At 37.4% G+C, this 16,779-nt stretch overlaps 1 protein-coding gene and 1 pseudogene across 3 annotated transcripts; both read left to right on the plus strand.

Annotated features, from left to right (window-relative positions):
- The first annotated feature begins 3,008 nt into the window (after nucleotides 1–3,008).
- On the plus strand, nucleotides 3,009–7,890 carry LOC111330340 (uncharacterized). Of its 2 annotated transcripts, XM_088759583.1 has the most exons (4): nucleotides 3,009–3,138; nucleotides 3,491–3,750; nucleotides 4,597–4,759; nucleotides 4,926–7,890. In XM_088759583.1, exons 2-4 carry the CDS (start codon nucleotides 3,556–3,558, stop codon nucleotides 5,555–5,557), a joined length of 990 nt encoding a protein of 329 aa, XP_088615709.1. In that variant the 5' UTR covers nucleotides 3,009–3,138; nucleotides 3,491–3,555; the 3' UTR covers nucleotides 5,558–7,890. The 2 variants fall into 2 exon arrangements, with proteins under 2 accessions (XP_088615709.1, XP_022790915.2); XM_022935180.2 differs by lacking the exon at nucleotides 3,009–3,138 and having other exon boundaries at nucleotides 3,368–3,750.
- A 6,260-nt stretch (nucleotides 7,891–14,150) lies between these two features.
- On the plus strand, nucleotides 14,151–16,774 carry LOC148742770 (techylectin-5B-like; annotated as a pseudogene). Its single transcript, XR_016001017.1, has 3 exons — nucleotides 14,151–14,740; nucleotides 15,208–15,609; nucleotides 16,057–16,774. The product of XR_016001017.1 is annotated as a techylectin-5B-like (transcript).
- Nucleotides 16,775–16,779: the final 5 nt, after the last annotated feature.

Raw genomic sequence — 16,779 nt, forward strand, 5'->3', positions numbered from 1 at the left:
GGTCCTGTTTCCTTTTATGTAACACTCGACATTAGTTCCTGTAGCCACGTGCGTCACAGTCCAAAGTTGTATTTTTGCGGAGTTGTCGATTTCTGTAGACCCCGATTTTGAATTAATTAGCGTTATTCCGCACACGAGAAACATGTTTCTGAACTAGCAACATTTCGCCAACATTTGGTTCGCGGTTTAGTTAAAGACTTATGTTTAAACAAAGATCTCTCACGTGAAGTAATTACAGCCTCCTTTTCAACGAAATGGAAAGAGAGAAACCCTGAGATACGCTTTGTAAACAATCATCAGGATGTGTTGACTATCCTGCCAAGTTATAACGCTACTGTGGGAGCAATGCAACAATTTCAGGACTCTAATCCCCTTTTGTGGTACAGCATTATGGATAGTAACACGATATTATGTTAAATAAGCTGTAGATTGGATGTAAAATGCGAAACAATCGAGTTTGCGTGTGAATGTGAACGTAACATTTTCGAATAACCGACGGCATCGTCAAATCAGCTCATTTTTATCCAAATTTAATATCTGATTAAATCGCACTGAATAATTTCCCCAAAAAATCCTTTGGAGATAGGAAAGAACCACACTTGGCCTTCCAAAAGCTAGATTTTCAGTGGATTATTTTGTATAGCACATCGTTAAATAACGGGTTACTTTTGACCTATTTTTAATCTTGTTAGAAGAGGGTCGGATAAACTTCAATTACGTTGTGTAAATAAATGATCAAGAATTGCTGAAATTGCTTTCCAATTATGTATTGATGTTGTTTTTCAAGATTTTGTAATTTTTATCGGTCCAATTGTTTTCAATTCGTGGCGCGACGCTCTGAGATTCGTCTGAAATTTTGAGCCTCCAAAGCGGCATTTGGACGAAATTCAGCTCTGTCGATTTTCTCGAAAATAAATCGATATTGAGCCAAACGAAGTATGCAGTGCTTTGTTTCACTACAAGGCCTACCTAACTTGAGAATATGAGCCGAATCGATTTTTCGGCTGTTGCCACCATATTTTGAAAATGTTCGCTTTTTGACCACATTTCCTCTTAAAGACCAAACCTCAGCAGATATTGTGAGGAAACAACTTAAGGATCTAAGCCTAAAAGTACACACCACCATCCAGCCTGTGTTTGTCAGCCGAAAAATTGAACAAGAATGAATTGTGAAGGAACCAAAACGACCGATTGTAAATCAGCAGTATGTTGTTTACGGTTTTCAATGTGACCTGTGTGATTCGGTTATGTAGGTTACACACGCGGACATTTACGTAATCGTGTAAAAGGAGATAAACAGCAATCCTCCACCATTGCCAAATACTACAAGAACATGCACGGGACAATGCCCCAAAGCCTGCCAAAGCATTTCAAAGTGCTTAAGAAATGCAGAAACAAATTTGACTGCTTAGTGTACGAAATGATTTTTAGAAGAGCGTTAAAGCCAAACCTCAACTTGCAATCAGACTCCATTCGTGCGAAAGTATTCTTATAATATTCTTATGATCTTTGCACCCTCTTATGTTAATTCTACGCACCAACAACGCTTTATATGTTGCAATTTGCATGATCTTTTACATTATCCTTTGTAATGGAGTCATGACTACTCCGAAAAGTCTACGGATTTTATCGTTCGTTTTTACAGTTTTATGTCTTAAGAAGTCTCTTTTGATACTATTTTACTTTAAGGAGTCTTTTTTTTCCGCGCAAGCTTCTAATTATAATCAAACTATTATTGGTATAATCTACATGTAAACTACAGGTCGGTAACTTTGCAATTATCCTTTACCCTCGCGACTCCCAATAAATGATGGCTGCCATACTGCTTTATAATGTAAAACTGGGGAAAGGTCGTTGATTTACTTCAATCTCTAGGACTATGTACTGATTCCCAACATGTACTGATGTTACATTTCAGGCCTTTGTTTGTTTTCTATTTGTCATGTGGAGAAAATTTCATGTTTTCGTAAGCCAATATTTGACCGGATCTAATAGAAATAATGGAGCAGTGGAGAGAAACACTCAATTCCGTCTTGTTTTTCTTCCTACACTACTTTCGTGCTTTAGCCGCTTCCTGCGTGCTTTACAAAAGAACAGAGCACGGTAAAGGCTTATCTATTTGTTGAACAAAGCCTCTGTATCGTTTTTACGAGCGGTTTTAATATAGTTTTCGTGCCGGGGCGAGTTCGGAACAACTAATTACCACCGTGTCTATATCTTATTGAGTGAGTGGTGAATCATTTGCATATCGGAGTCTCCATAAGAGGGTTTAAAACGCTCATAACAGCACAACTCCAGGAGAAAAAAAATGTTATGCAGTGAAGTCTTTAATTGAATTTATCATTTCTTCTGTTCAACTTGTCTATTGAACATATCTTTCTACCTCTTAGTTCTTGGAAGATTCTGGTACCTATAAAGTTTTTATAACCACTTTGTTACGATTCAAATTATTTATGTCATAAAAGGTATAAGCTGCGAATAAAACTTAACGTATGAATAAAAAAGAAAACTAAAAACAGCTGGTGTAGCCACATCCTTTATTCATGAGTTCAAATTCAGGACATAGGGGTAAACAATGGGCATCAGCAATCGGAAACAAGGTGTGACTTTTAAAAATAAACTTCAAATTAACTAGTAAACTAAACAAAAGTAGAAATATGATGTGCGAAGAATCATATGGATACACATTCATTTATATTTTCATCATTCTATGTTATAATTAAGTACGCTGCATGGAGTATGAGGGAAAATCAGAGGCTGACAGAAATCTATTTTTGAACTAGTCAATACAGGCCCGAATCAGCAAGTGAAGTAAAAGTATTAGGAAATTTGCAATGCACGCTCTTATTCCAAAAACTCAGCTCCACTGCTGTCCCGCCTTCTTCATTGCTTTTCTGGTGGTAAAAAACATTTAGCTCCAACTTTCCTCTGACGTTAAACTGGAATCGTTAGATTCTCATTCCTACCTAAACAGATTTACAGGGCATTAGATGTATTTCTAAGCAGGATCTGAAAGATGCCCTTAAATTTTGATGAAGAAAGAGTCATTGTTTCTGACTTTTAATCAGTCATAGGAACAATATTGTAAATATCTGTAAAGGAAAATTAAACACTCGTTTATCTGGCTGCGAATATCAGGTAAAACAATTTATTTTATGCTTAAGTTAGACTTATTTATCGAACAAAAGAGATGAATGAACTCTCAAAGAGTCTCGGTACGGAGAAGCGAAAACACCGCGACCTAATAAAATTTGTAAAAGTATAACAACAGGAATAAGCTGAAAGTCACCTGAGAAGCATATCAAATAGCTTATACTGTTTTCAATGTGGCGATTTCCTTGCACCTGCTTAATTACCTAGTGATGCAGTAGAAATGAAACAAACATTAATTCTTTTTAATCATAAACTCCTTGACGGTAGAGAATACCCATGCATCTCTGTATAATATTTCTTCTTTGCGCCGTTGTGTACGGCATTGGCCGCATTTCAGAATCAGATCTGAGAGCTGTAAACTTTGCCGACAAGATAGAAGGAAAAAAACTGAACGGAAGCCTGATGAGAGAAATAGAAGTGGATTCGGAAAGTTCCTGTCAGCTTGAGTGTGTGGATGAAGAGCGATGTCAGTCTTACAACTTTGGAACCATAAAGGGCGACTCAGAGAAATTCAAGTGTCAGCTAAGCGCCTCAGATCGATTTGCTGCATTTGCTAACTTCACTGAGGATAACAATTTCATATACAGAGGAATAGAGGTAACCTAGGCCTGTCTTAATGTATAAGCAATGTTTGACTCAATATTTAAATATTATCATCTGAGACTGTCGCTGGATCTCTTTAAAATGTTTCTTAACTCTGATACAACAACCTTCCTCTATTTAACGAATGTCGCTAAAGTATTTTAGAATCCAAAGATTTTGCGACAATCTAAAGGGAAATTTTCTGATGTGTGCGTTGGGGAAAGAAACCCAGAAGAGCCCTAATAAAAAACAAAAACAGAAACAAAAAACAAAAAATAGGTAGACCTCAATCAAAAAAAGTTATAAACTATTTCAATTTTGCAATGAAAAGCTTGTAATCCGATTCATACAATGCGGAAAAGAAACCTTGCTCTATTTTCCACAAAAATTCTGCCATGAACATTCCGGCATTATCCTATTCGTAGATCGTCGATATATGAAAGTTTTGCCTTGTCGCAAGTTCGTGCCCTCAAAGTAAAACAAGTTCCCCCCATGAGATAAAGGAAGGTGTCAAGTTATAAAATCTTGCTACCGTCATTAGCACAAAAAAATCTGTACAATAGAGGAATAACGCAATACCTTAGCGGCTTTGCATAGTTTGTGTAGTAGTTGTGCGTAAATGAACTGCACGGTCATAAAATGGCGTGTTGCTTGAACGCGAGAAAGAGAGAGGTGTTTGATTTTGAATTGAGTGAGAATTTAAGCTCGTGCATATGGCACCGACAATGTACTGGAATTTAAGATAGATGGCTGTTATTTTTTATATATCCTATGATTTCTATCAGGTTAATTGGTATTCAGGGTAGTGTTGGAGCCGTCCCCTTCACCTGACCAAATTTTTTCTGCACAATTTGCTTTTAGGGTAAAAATGTTGCTGAATGTTCAGCGAGTATCGCTGGTACTGTTCGTTACAATGCTTTCCGAAAGGCCAGGGAATGGTGTAATGGTAAAGTTTGGCTATCAGTGGTGATTGGTTTGTTCGCTACTGAACCAGGACGTCACTGTCTCGATATTTTAAAATCAGGTGAGTTTGAGATTAAGCGAGTCAACCATTTGAAAGAAACTGTATGTAAGATAATAACATGTCCTTGATAAGAAAAAGATAAGCGCGAAGTTTCCTCTTTAATACTACATAATTTAATTTTGGTCCTATTTTAAAAATAACTACAGATCACTTTTCATTATTTCAGGTCAAAGTCGCGGTAGCGGACTTTACTGGATCGATCCAAACGGTGGTTCAAAAACTGATTCTTTCCAGGCTTATTGCGACATGGAGACCAATGGTGGAGGCTGGACACTAATTTCCACGAAAGTGTCCCCAAGCTTCCACTTTATCAAAACAGCCTTCCTAGCATCAGCTGCAGAAACTACAGATGCAGATGCATCGAGTCACATCCACCCTGACATGGGGGACTGGGAAGAGGTTATGTTCCGGTTCAGTGACGTCAACACGATCCGGGTTATTTACGACAGGAAGGCAGGCGCTCCAAATAAGGACAAAACAGACTTCGAGATGTTTTTGATGGGGACAACTTACAATGGGCTCGAGGGGAGGAATATTCACGGTTTTTACAAGTACAACCCAGCAGATCACAATAAGAAGAATCCCTCTTCTGGTTTTGTTACAATATCAAATTTGCACTTCCGTTCAGACAAGGGAATATCTGAAAGCCATGGTGGCACAGATGAGTGGATTGACATGTGGTCTCATGCTGACGCCTCGAACAACTACATCACCTCCGACGACAGCCGCGCTCTTGGTGCCAAATGTATTGCAGGCTGCTGTTACCTGAAGAAACCAATCTGGGTAATGGTGAGATAGGGAAAAAACTGTTGTTGAAAACCAGGAAAAGGTGCCGTCAAGTATCTATAAGGTGATGAGAGTTAAAAAAATTATTCTCTGCTGCCACAACTAACCAGACGTCGTTGTATTTGTAACAAGAGCTACTTAGAAGCCTTGATATAATGTTGATCATTAGTGAGGATTATAGTAATCTTGGTGTAACTGTCTAAAATAGATGTTTTTAAAGATTCAGATGTACAGATTCGTAGTGTGTTTGCTATTAACCTATGTCTTCTTCCTCCCGTGAAATACCCTCTGATTTTAGGATTCTTGGTGTCCCAACCCTTCTGATACGTTTTAAAAATTCAAAATCTCAATTTGATTTTGTTTCCTTTTGCATGTTTGTTATCAAACAAAAACACTCATTTGTTAGCCGAGACTCAACTGATTATAATATTACTGTTTCCGTTTCGTTCCACATTCAATCTGACCGAGTGATATCGTATAATGAAGCTTAGAGTTGTTTGAAATATTCAATGTCCCATCATAAATGAAAGAGACACGCATTCTTATTCCTGAAATTTTTTAACTTGTGCAGTTCTCGCGGAAATATTGCAGGGCTAGACAGTATCAAATTCAGTCAATTTGTCATGAAAGCAAAGTTTTAAATAAAAATTTGGCTGTCTCCGTTTGGACTCCGAAGACCCCGAAAGTAGCCTATAAGTACAATTACCTTCTTTTAACTATATTGATTCAAGGTTTGTTTTTTGTTCGCACTGGTTTCAACTTAATTTCTGGTCAAAACAGACTCGATCGCTTTTTCATCATGCATTCCCCACACATTCTAGTGGAAGGTTTTAGCTTCAAGGGTGACATATGTTTGGCCTTACCGTGTCTGATTGTGCTTGGTGCAATAAGAAGGTTTTGGAAACTGTTTTTTGACTCGTCACACAGAAGGAGGGAAATTTATTAGAATACCATGAGCCTCATTTTTGCATACGGTCCACAAGATGCTGTCTTTGAGTTCATCAGTTCTTGCGCTTTTGTTTCTTAATTGTCCTGTTGATATTTCTGCGATTTTACCCTCTGAAAGGCGCTATGATTCTAAGGTATGAGTTAACATGGTAGAAACTGAGAAAAGGTGGAATATTTTGTTCGCCACTTTTAAGCAGTAAAAGCTGCATCGATTTGGGCCGCAAGATTTCACGTTGCAAGAAGTGGTGCCCTCGGTTTTTTTACTTTACGGAAACTGGGCACACTGGTCTCCTTGCACTTTCACTTCCATTATCACAGAATTATGAACATATTTTGCTTAATTCTATAATTTCTTATTGAAAAAGTGTTGACTCAAACGACTCACATAGGACAAATTTTAACTGCCTGCGAAATATCTGATCATCATTTGCTATAGTGCATCTAAATATACTCAATTATCTACGGCTCGTAATGATATTTCTTAGTCAAATAGGTGAGCCTAGCTCATTCAGTTGCCAGAAAACTTTCTGGGGTGTTTTTAAGTTCGATGATATCCTTAACTGCACAGTGAGTACTACGGGCGCTGTTCGTTGTCAAAGAGGATTCTGGAATGCATTACAAAACTGGTTGTTCCTGCTTACTGCTCACCTCGCTTACTGCACATACTGCTGACGCCAGGACAGGTGTTTCTTCATATTTACTGCGGAGTTCAGATAGCGCATGCTTTCTGGCTCATTGAATTATTTAACATGTTCACCCTTATTAAAGACAAAGAATCAACCAACGTAATTGCATGAGAGATGAAAACTTTAATCGGTAAAGCTTCAGCAAATTAATTAAAAGGCTTATCTAAGAGGAAGCTAGTTATAATAGCGCCACTGATTATAATTCATGGGGGTTGATTTTAAAAGATAACGTCGTTAGAAATTAGATAATAATATGAATGCTTTATTCAACTGCATTATTACTTTCATTACCAAATAAAAGAAAACGAGAGGGATCATTAACAACCTGGCTGTTTGAAGTTGTGTTTCTTTGGTATAACGAGATATTTGCTGATAAAACAAGTATATAGCTTTCAAGTATGGTTCAATATCAGTCAATATCAACACTTTATTTACCCACGTAGCGTCAAAGAGCTCGTAGAGCTCGTTCAAAATACGTACGTGCCTCTAAGATTAAGAATTTAAAAAAACCTAATGCATACTGTCAAGACTTAATAGATTAGAAATTGCGATAACTTAAAATTAACATTAAAATTTTAGTCTGTACAATAAAATTCAGAGTCACTGTGACGGTGTCGCTACAAGGTACACACAACCAGCATTTTAACTCCAGTTTTAATGGTAGAACACAACTAGGTAAAACCTAAGTGACAGAAATTCAAAATTGTACTTAAGAAGGGAAACACATAACAAATGCAAACAAGAGAAAAGTGATAAATAATCATACATACGTTGTTGCTCGCAGTTACAGTTCGGAGCGTCTACACCGACACCGCGGAAATACGTTTTGGTGACGTCACAGTGGTCAGTGGTCATCAACATTAGGCTGCCAAGTGCTTCCATGTGTTTGTGGACTGAGTTCGATGAAAACATCGGCCTTTTACATGGTTTTAAGTCGGAAAATATCCATGATACTTCTCCTTGTTTTTTATGGTTGATCCTTTGAATGGGTTTTTAATACTAAAACCACGTCTTAACAAATAGCGGTACAGGGGAGTCATTTTGTTTGGAGTTTTGTGCTGTTTGCTGACTTTAGCTGGCCGTCGTTACGAAGTGTGATCGTGGTTCGTCAGTCGCCCTTGCCTTCAGAATTGTCAAAAACAGTGATAGTTATCCAAACAAAGCAAGAGATTAGTTCTGTAAGATAATTTTCCAGCGAGTCTGAAGACTGGTTGGATTTTTAAGTGTTATTAGCATGAAGCGACACACGTAATTATTGAGTTGTGAAAATATTCACACTCACTTTGCGCCAACGTGCGGTGCCTTTTCATTTTGGAAATCATTCGCTTGGTTGAGAATTTTTGCTTTTCTAGACTGATTTTTCGCCATTCCACCTTTCTGATTTTCTATGCCTTTAAGAACGGGTGTCCGTAACGCTCGAAACGTCAGCTTTTGTAATCGTTACGGTTGCCAATTTACCATTTCAACTTTGTAGATATATCCAAATTAAAATATGAAAACAATTGTTCATTTCATATACTTGCAGTGTTATCAACAAGTTATCTCTCATGAACAGAATAACGCCTGACTTAAGCTCATATAATGGTGATGTTTACAAAGGGAGTGGAAATCGAAGAAATTGTGATTTGTTTGTATTTGAGACCGTCCAACATGATTGATTCATTCAATTTATCTTGAATTAAGTCTTTATTGATATTAATCGATTGTAGATCTCCATTACTTGTCTTTGGTACGTTTGCTTGTACCTGTTACTACAACTGCTACTTTAATTTCCCAAACAGCTCTATTTGTTTTACACGAAAGCATTTTCAATGAAACCCACTTTTTTTATTATGATTATGATTATTATTAAATTTTTATAACTCAGTCAATTGAAACTTTTCAGGCACATGTATGTTTACCTGAAGTATATTCCACTATATTGCATGTGCATTGCATTAATTCATGCAAATAATCAACTACTCTTCTTCTTCAATTCATTTTTTTTAGATTAGCTTTGCATAGCTTTACATAGTTTCCATGTGCTTAAGGAATCATATACATCACATGCTCTGAAGCACTGTAAGGATAATTATGATCCCCATCAGTAATATTACATCATATCTCCACACTGAGAACATCATTATGAAACATTCCTATTTGACTTGTAACCATTTTTTTTCAAGGTGGCAAAATATATGTATTGCTGAAACTTGTTGAGAATTTCTTATTGACTACAACTAGCGTAGCCATACAAGTGCTGTAATAAGTTGGGAAAAGGACATCTCCATGGTGCTATCATTGTTCATGTTTGGCAATATCCCATCCCTGATTTTTATTTGACTAGATAGGCACAGCAGTACACAGGCTTATTACAAGCTTTTGGTTACTCCTCATGACTTACTGTTAACTGGGAATTGACAGCTGACTTAATCTAATCCATTTTCTCCTGAACATTTTTAAACTTAATTTGTTCGACTTCAGAAAATACTTCTGATAATTTCCCTCTGGAATTTCTCATTTGAAAGATGAATCATCATAATCATTATGTTCTTTACACCTCCATACGCACCCAGCAAGAATTCTTTGTTTATAACTCAGGCAGCTTCTGAATGTAAGAAATCAAGTTTAGAAGATAGTTGATTCATTCAAGGCTGTTGCAATATGAGAAAAGACAATGCAGTGCTTTATTCACATCGATTAAATTATATTATAATAATTATTTTACCTTACAGTACTTTTGTTTCTTAAAAATTTGTTTTCTAGTAGTACCAAGATGGTAATGTTACTTTGTGAATCAAGGAGCTAAATAAAGCAAAAGTATTCTGTAAGCTCAGTACATTTTATGTTGCAGATGACATTAAGTTAGTAAAGAAAGAAAAGAAAAAGCAAAACTAAATAAAATGATTAGTGAGGGAAAAGCAGCTTAAAAAAAAAGACATACTACAAATTATCCATAATTGTAATGAGAAATACTTGTTGGGAATTCAAAGTAAAACTATTGCTCAGAAATAAAATTACAGCTTCTCAGAAAAAAAAAATTACAAACTAAGGTGAAAAGTGTAAACTTATTTATCATTATAATGGACATTTTATACTTAAAGCATACATCGGTTTATTCTTCCTCTATTTGAGCCAGTCTTCGTACCTTTGGCGGCTTCAGTCCTATGCATGTTACAGTCGTAGGTTTTTTGGCCAACTATGATACATACAGTAACTAGTGGGGATAGGGTGGCCGTGCTACACGGGCATGTTTTGTCTTCTTTTCGGCGAATCTGACCGAAATGCCGTTGACATGCCGACTTATACGGTTCAAGCCACTGCTTTACAAACCTGATAGTGCAGCGTCCTCGGATCACCGCTTCAACCATTCAAAAATCGTCTCATTTTTAGCCTTGATGCATAAGCTCTTATAAACAAAACTTAGTTGCCACGGAGCCGCCAGCGAAAAACAACAATTTCATATCGTGTGCAACTTCAGTTCGGCTTTGGCAAATTATATAATTGAGCTTAAGAACTATCCAAAAGGTGAGTCGAGTTTAAAAGCTAAGTTTACAGTGTTCTTTCTAAGTTTTGACTTTTTACGCTGTCGATTTGACTCACGGCGAAAAACATTGTAAAAGTTATCGGCATTTCATGGTTTCGTTGAGGTGTCCGCTGACCAGTAAAATACTGTACCGTGCCCTAAAAAACGTATTTCCGCGGTGTCGTCTACACCGTCCCATAAAACTGAAACTTTAACGAAACAGTACGCTACAAGCTAAACGCAACGGCGCCATTTTTACAAGAGGACATGTTTTTTTTAATCCGCGCAAGGGATGATGGGTGAAAAAGGCGAAACCGCCGGCCAAAAACAAAAACTAAAGGCTCCACGATGGCGAATCGCAACAAACAAAAACAACAAGATTAGCATAAAGTTCCTTACACTCCGAAAAACAAGATTAACGTAAAAGTTCCTAACACAGTCACTTAAATACAGGTATAATATGGTGAAGCAATAACTTAAATTACTTAAAAAGAACATTAAAATTAAGTTTGTAAAATGAAGTTCAGAGTCACTGAAGTACAGGTATAAAATGCTCAAGCAGCTAAAGTTTCAATGTTCGCAATAACTTCTTAAAAAGGTTGATATTATTGGCCAGTTTCACACTTGTAGGTAATCCATTCTACAGCTGCGCACATTTATAGGTGAAAGAGTTTTTAATATAACTTACATTAGATTTAGGTGCGCACAAATTAATGCCGGTTCCTCTAAGATTGTACATAGTTTCCCTAAAACTAAAAGAATCTCTGATATACCTGGGACCGTCGTTATGCAAATATTTATATAACAGAATAAGGGATTGTTGTTTCTTTCTCTGGTCTAACTTTTCCGTATTCAAGATTCGCAACAATTCATCATAAAGGGTAGATTTGAAATAACCTAGCAGTGATCTAAGAATATGATAGTTGGCATCTTCTAGCCGATTCGCTTGCACCTTCCCCGCTCCAAGAAAGAGGGGGCAACGGTATTCAAAATGAGGGAGAATTAAAGTTTTATAGAGCCTTGACAGAAAATTGCCAAGGACAAAACGCCTTATTCTCCTGAGTTCGCCACTTTTAACGTATACCTCTTGAAGCCGTTTAGTAATGCGATCCTTGAAAGATATACGTGGGTTGTAATGGGGATTCACTGTGTGTTGCTGTTCCTTCCAAAGTTAAAAGTTTGGCGGGCCTACACGACTCCCGTCATTTCTCCGTGACGAATTCGTTCTTAGGAGGCAACTGACGTTATTAAGAAAGATTCGAAACTATAATCTGCCTAAGAATCTCGATATAAATGGCAATAGGTACACTCACAACCGAAAGCGGGATGAATAATTTCAAAGTCAGAGATTATATTCCTAGATGCGAGGTATTTAACAGGGAATTGACACTTGACATGCAAACGTATATTAAAGAGACAGAGACCTTGTGATACACGATCCTTTTCCACCAGCGTAAATATGGGATTTATAAAAGGAGAAGCCTCACGCCTCCTAAGAACGAATTTGTCTTGCTTCACGCTTAGTAAAAACGTAGAGAGTTTCAAAATACTCTTCGCATATAGAGGAAAACTAGATGGGGGTTTTGAGAAACTTGTCTCTGGAGTTATTTCTGCAGGAAAGATATATACTTTAAAACAAAGAAAATTGCGCGTGCACAGAAATAAATATTGCCTTTTGTTACACAATCTCATGCGGCTTTGCCAAACCTTACGAACATGCAAATGAGAAAATGACAGCTCAAAATTGACCCTTATTATCACATCGCAAAGGAATGTCATCAAGAGATATCCTAAAAAGAGCTAAACTTTGAGGGTAGAAGATTTAAAAGCGCTAGCGAATGGTAGGAGACGCACAGGCCTATCAACACCTTTCAACGGTCGACTGCCTTTTGCTTTCCGGCTCTCCTTCGTTTCGCGTCACGCAAGGTAAAGGTTTTCATGGATCGAGTGACATCTTTTCATTGCTCAAACTAAACCGTCCTTCATTCAATGATCAAGATAGAAGATTTACCACACCAGGCTCGGGATAAGTTAATTTTCCTTCACTAAGGAAAGTAGATTTAGAACCCGATTGAGTACATATGATAAATGTCCTTGCATTAGTAACGCTATGTAACGCAGCACACTAAACACGGCAATGGGTCTTTTCGCTCCATAAATGGGTCTCAAACACTATCACATAAAATGCATAAAACATTTGTACCGTTGGAGTTCGTTTGAGCGCGTTTGGTCGGAGCTGTTGAAGAAGGATCAAAGTGGCCATACAAACCTTTGAAAGGTTTCAAACTACGATGTACAACGAATTTGACGTTCTTGAAAACTGGTCTCAAATTACATGCTAAAAAAACGGTGCTAGCATTTGTCCTTGAGAACGATAAAATACGCGACAAATACGTACGAAAAATACTTTACACATTCAGAATATATCAAATTATATTCACCTTTAGTGAAAGGAAAAAGAAACGGCCTAACTTTTAAGCAATGTTCAGTCAAAATCAACCGATTTCTGCCGCTTTTATCGCCATATCGAAAATAACCCTACCACAATGCAATGCAATGGGAGAGCGCACACCGGCTGGTTGCGATTCAAATCATTTATGTCGTAAGAAGTATAAACTGCGAATGAAACTAAACGTATGAATAAAATGGAAAACTAAAAACAGCTGGTGTAGCCATATGCATCTCCTTTATTTATGTGTTCAAATTCTAGACAGAAGGGTAAACAATGGGCATCAATAATCGGAAACAGCATGTAACTTAAAAATAAACTTCAAAATTAATTAGTAAAATAAACAGAGTTGAAAATATGAGTTATTTGCGAAGAATGATGGATACACATTCAATTATGTTTTCATTTTCATTTTCATGTTCCAATTAAGAACGCTGCATGGAGTATGAGAGAAATATGGGAGGGTGACAGAAATCTATGACAGAGTACTTGTTCCTCGGTGATGATAAAATTCTTGAACCAGTTAAAACAGGCCTGAATTAGCATCTGAAGTAAAAGTAGTAGGAAATTCGCAATGCACGCTCTTATTCCAAAAACTCCGCTCCGCTGCTTTCCCACCTACTTCATTGCTTTTCTGGTGGTAAAAAACATTTAACTACAACTTTCCTCTGACATTAAACCAGAATCGTTAGATTCTCATTCCTATCTAAACAGACAACGTTGTGTACGGAATTGGCCGCATTTCAGAGCCAGATCTGAGAGCTGTTAACTTCGCCGACAAGATAGAAAGACAAAAACTGAGCGGAAGCCTGTAAGAGAAGTCGAAGTGGATTCCGAAACTTCTTGTCAGCTCGAGTGTGCGGATGAAGAGCGATGTCAGTCTTACAACTTTAGAACCATTAAGGGCGACTCAGACAAATTAAAGTGTCAGCTAAGCGACTCTAATCGATTTGCTAGATTTTCTAACTTTACTGGAGATGAAGACTTCATCTACAGAGGCATAAAGGTAAGCTAGATCTATCTTAGTGCATTAATAAGGATTTGTGGCTGAATGTGCGAATCTTCTTATCGAAAATCATTTCGTTTCTTGATCGCTCTAAAATATTTTCTTGCTTTACCAGGTGCGGAATATAACAAGCCTGTGTTCTTATTTGAACGCTTACAAACATTTCGGCACTTTCCTATCCATGCACCCGCTGATTTAAAGAGGTTTTACACTGAAAGTTCGCCTCCTGAAGGAAAACCAGTTTGGGTTTTTATTACTTGAAGTTTGCTGCGATTATGAGCACAAAAAATTGTCTAATGGAGAAAAAGAGAAAAACCGCAAGGGACGAAAGCTTCCCTTGACCAGAAACATGTACTCATGATGAAGTTCGAGCAATTAAGTTTGTTCAGTGTCATAAATTTCATTCTTGCATTTTTCAGAATACAAAACCCGTCTGGCATTCAACTTTTAAGACGAAACAAAAAGTCCTCTATCACTTCTTGAAAATATGAATGTTTCTTTCCCTAATTTAAGAGCAGCTTCGAAGATTTCCCTTGCAAAGAAAACGCAATATGTGTCGGAAGCTGCAAATCAAACACTTACTTCTGTGAGTGTCTCAGAGGTAAGAGGAGATCCGTTACATTTTTGTGGTTTGACAACAGCTTTTGTTCTTTTAGTTAAAGGGAAGAAATCTCCCTCAGCTGATTAATCAAGAGACATTTTTTTTATAACAAGCGAAGCTCTGCGAGTTTAAAGACCTTTGGTCGTCAATTATGACAGAAAAATGTGAGAACCAAATATGCAGTCCAGCTATAGTAACACTGCTTTGCAAACCTCAGTTGTTTTATGTTATGATTTGGTTTCTGCTGTTTTCATCTTTCGCGCACGCCTTATGCGATCAAATTGGTGCTCAGCGAAGGCAGTAGGAAGTATTTCAAAAACTATAAGCTACGGGTCGAGGAAAAATTCCTCGTAACTCGCAAAACATACGCAAGTATTGTATGTCAAACCATCTAGTAAGGTTTATTTATCACAGAAGATAACTTGATTTTCTTGCCTTTTTATCATTATTTTTTTTTTATCTGACAGATTGCCCCAAGAACTGTCTTGACTATTAGCAAAATAGCTTCACAACTGACGGTGTGTACTAGATTTACCCTGATGACAAAGAACCCTTTAAAGTGCTGTGTGACATGACAAATGATGGCGGAGGATGGACCACCCTTCAATGGCGCATGGATAGCTCTGTAGACTTGGAAATCTGAAGGGGGAGTTTTGGCTTGGAAACGATTACATTCACCGCCTGACTGATCCTTCAGTCAGGCGGTGAATGATGGTTCGCATTGATATGGAGGATAATGAAGGTGACCGAAGATTTGCGGAGTACACGACGTTCTATGTGGCCGACGAAAACGATGACTATCGAGTGACGATCGATGGATACCGAGGCACCGCAGGCGACGAATTGCTGTCTCTCTCCAGGCCTATCTGGTATGTTACAGGCATTTCAGTTTTTGGTGCTACGCAGAATGAATCATATAATGTTAACTTCCGTAAAGCCCTTGCAGAAGAACAACGAAATGTACTGATAATTGTCTAAAGTTGAAGATCCGCGCAGTTAATTAACTAGGTCGATCAGTTCTTTGTGCGAATGACGAACCAAATGACGAAGTATTGCATTCCGATCCACAGGTATCATGGTTAATCAGATAATCCAACTTCAAGTTTGTTGCTGGCCATAATTGTTCCTTCCAACGTCCTGACAATACTTTGTTCTCTGCTGCATTATTAAACGTAAAGATTTAGAAATTACTTACAATTCTTTTTATTTATAACCTTCCTGATCGAGGATGCATATATCTGACCGTGTAATTCTATCAGCAGCATTGTCGCACAGCTCTCGTTCATTTTCTTGTGGAATTGTTTTTTCGCTTTTAGAAATATGAGGTTTACAACCAAGGACAGAGACAACGACGTCCTTGGCAATGGAAACTGTGCAATGGCCTTAAGAGGTGGCTGGTGGTACAATTACTATCATGACGCAAATCCAAATGGCTTGTACCAAGGTGGAGGTCACGCGCAGGGAGTAACTTGGTACTCATTTTGAGGGCATGATCATTCATTAAAACACATGGAGATAAAACTTCGACCAGCATGATTGTATTTGTAGAAGTTGCAGGTAGGCGACCTTCAGCTAACTCATAATCTTATGATGACAAAAGTACTTACAAGAGTAACATACAAGAGTAACAATAAGTCTTAATGTATCATGATAAAAATGCACATCAAGATGTTCCACTACAAATAAAAAATACAAGGATTAGAGTCAAAATTGAAGTAATCAAAGAATTCATTTAAGTAAGTAGTTTATACTTAAAAGCCAGTCTTTTCATTCATGGAAGTTGTGTGAATAAGCCTTAAGTTCACTGATAGTTGTAACAATAATGATAATGAGGATAATGATAATATTAACAATAATAATCATGATAGTGATAATGATAAGATCGCTATTAAAGTGTGTATGACACACAAATTTTGTCCCGGTTTTGATAGTTCAATATGTAGGCATGCTGTGAGACAGTAAAAAAAATTATTTCTATTCTGTGATCGCTTTTCTTTCATGCAGAATTTGCTCGATTTCCGTATAAAACTGTCTCAGGA

This window comes from Stylophora pistillata, chromosome 1 (genome assembly GCF_964205215.1).
Source record: "Stylophora pistillata chromosome 1, jaStyPist1.2, whole genome shotgun sequence".
NCBI classification, from domain to species: Eukaryota; Metazoa; Cnidaria; class Anthozoa; order Scleractinia; family Pocilloporidae; genus Stylophora; species Stylophora pistillata.

What these genes read in the sequence shown, in the direction of transcription:
- LOC111330340 (XM_022935180.2), top strand. Translation starts at nt 3,430, where the DNA reads ATGCATCTCTGTATAATATTTCTTCTTTGCGCCGTTGTGTACGGCATT. An exon ending in TCATATACAGAGGAATAGAG is followed by an intron (nt 3,751 to 4,596) that starts GTAACCTAGGCC and finishes ATTTGCTTTTAG; the next exon opens with GGTAAAAATGTTGCTGAATG. An exon ending in TCTCGATATTTTAAAATCAG is followed by an intron (nt 4,760 to 4,925) that starts GTGAGTTTGAGA and finishes TCATTATTTCAG; the next exon opens with GTCAAAGTCGCGGTAGCGGA.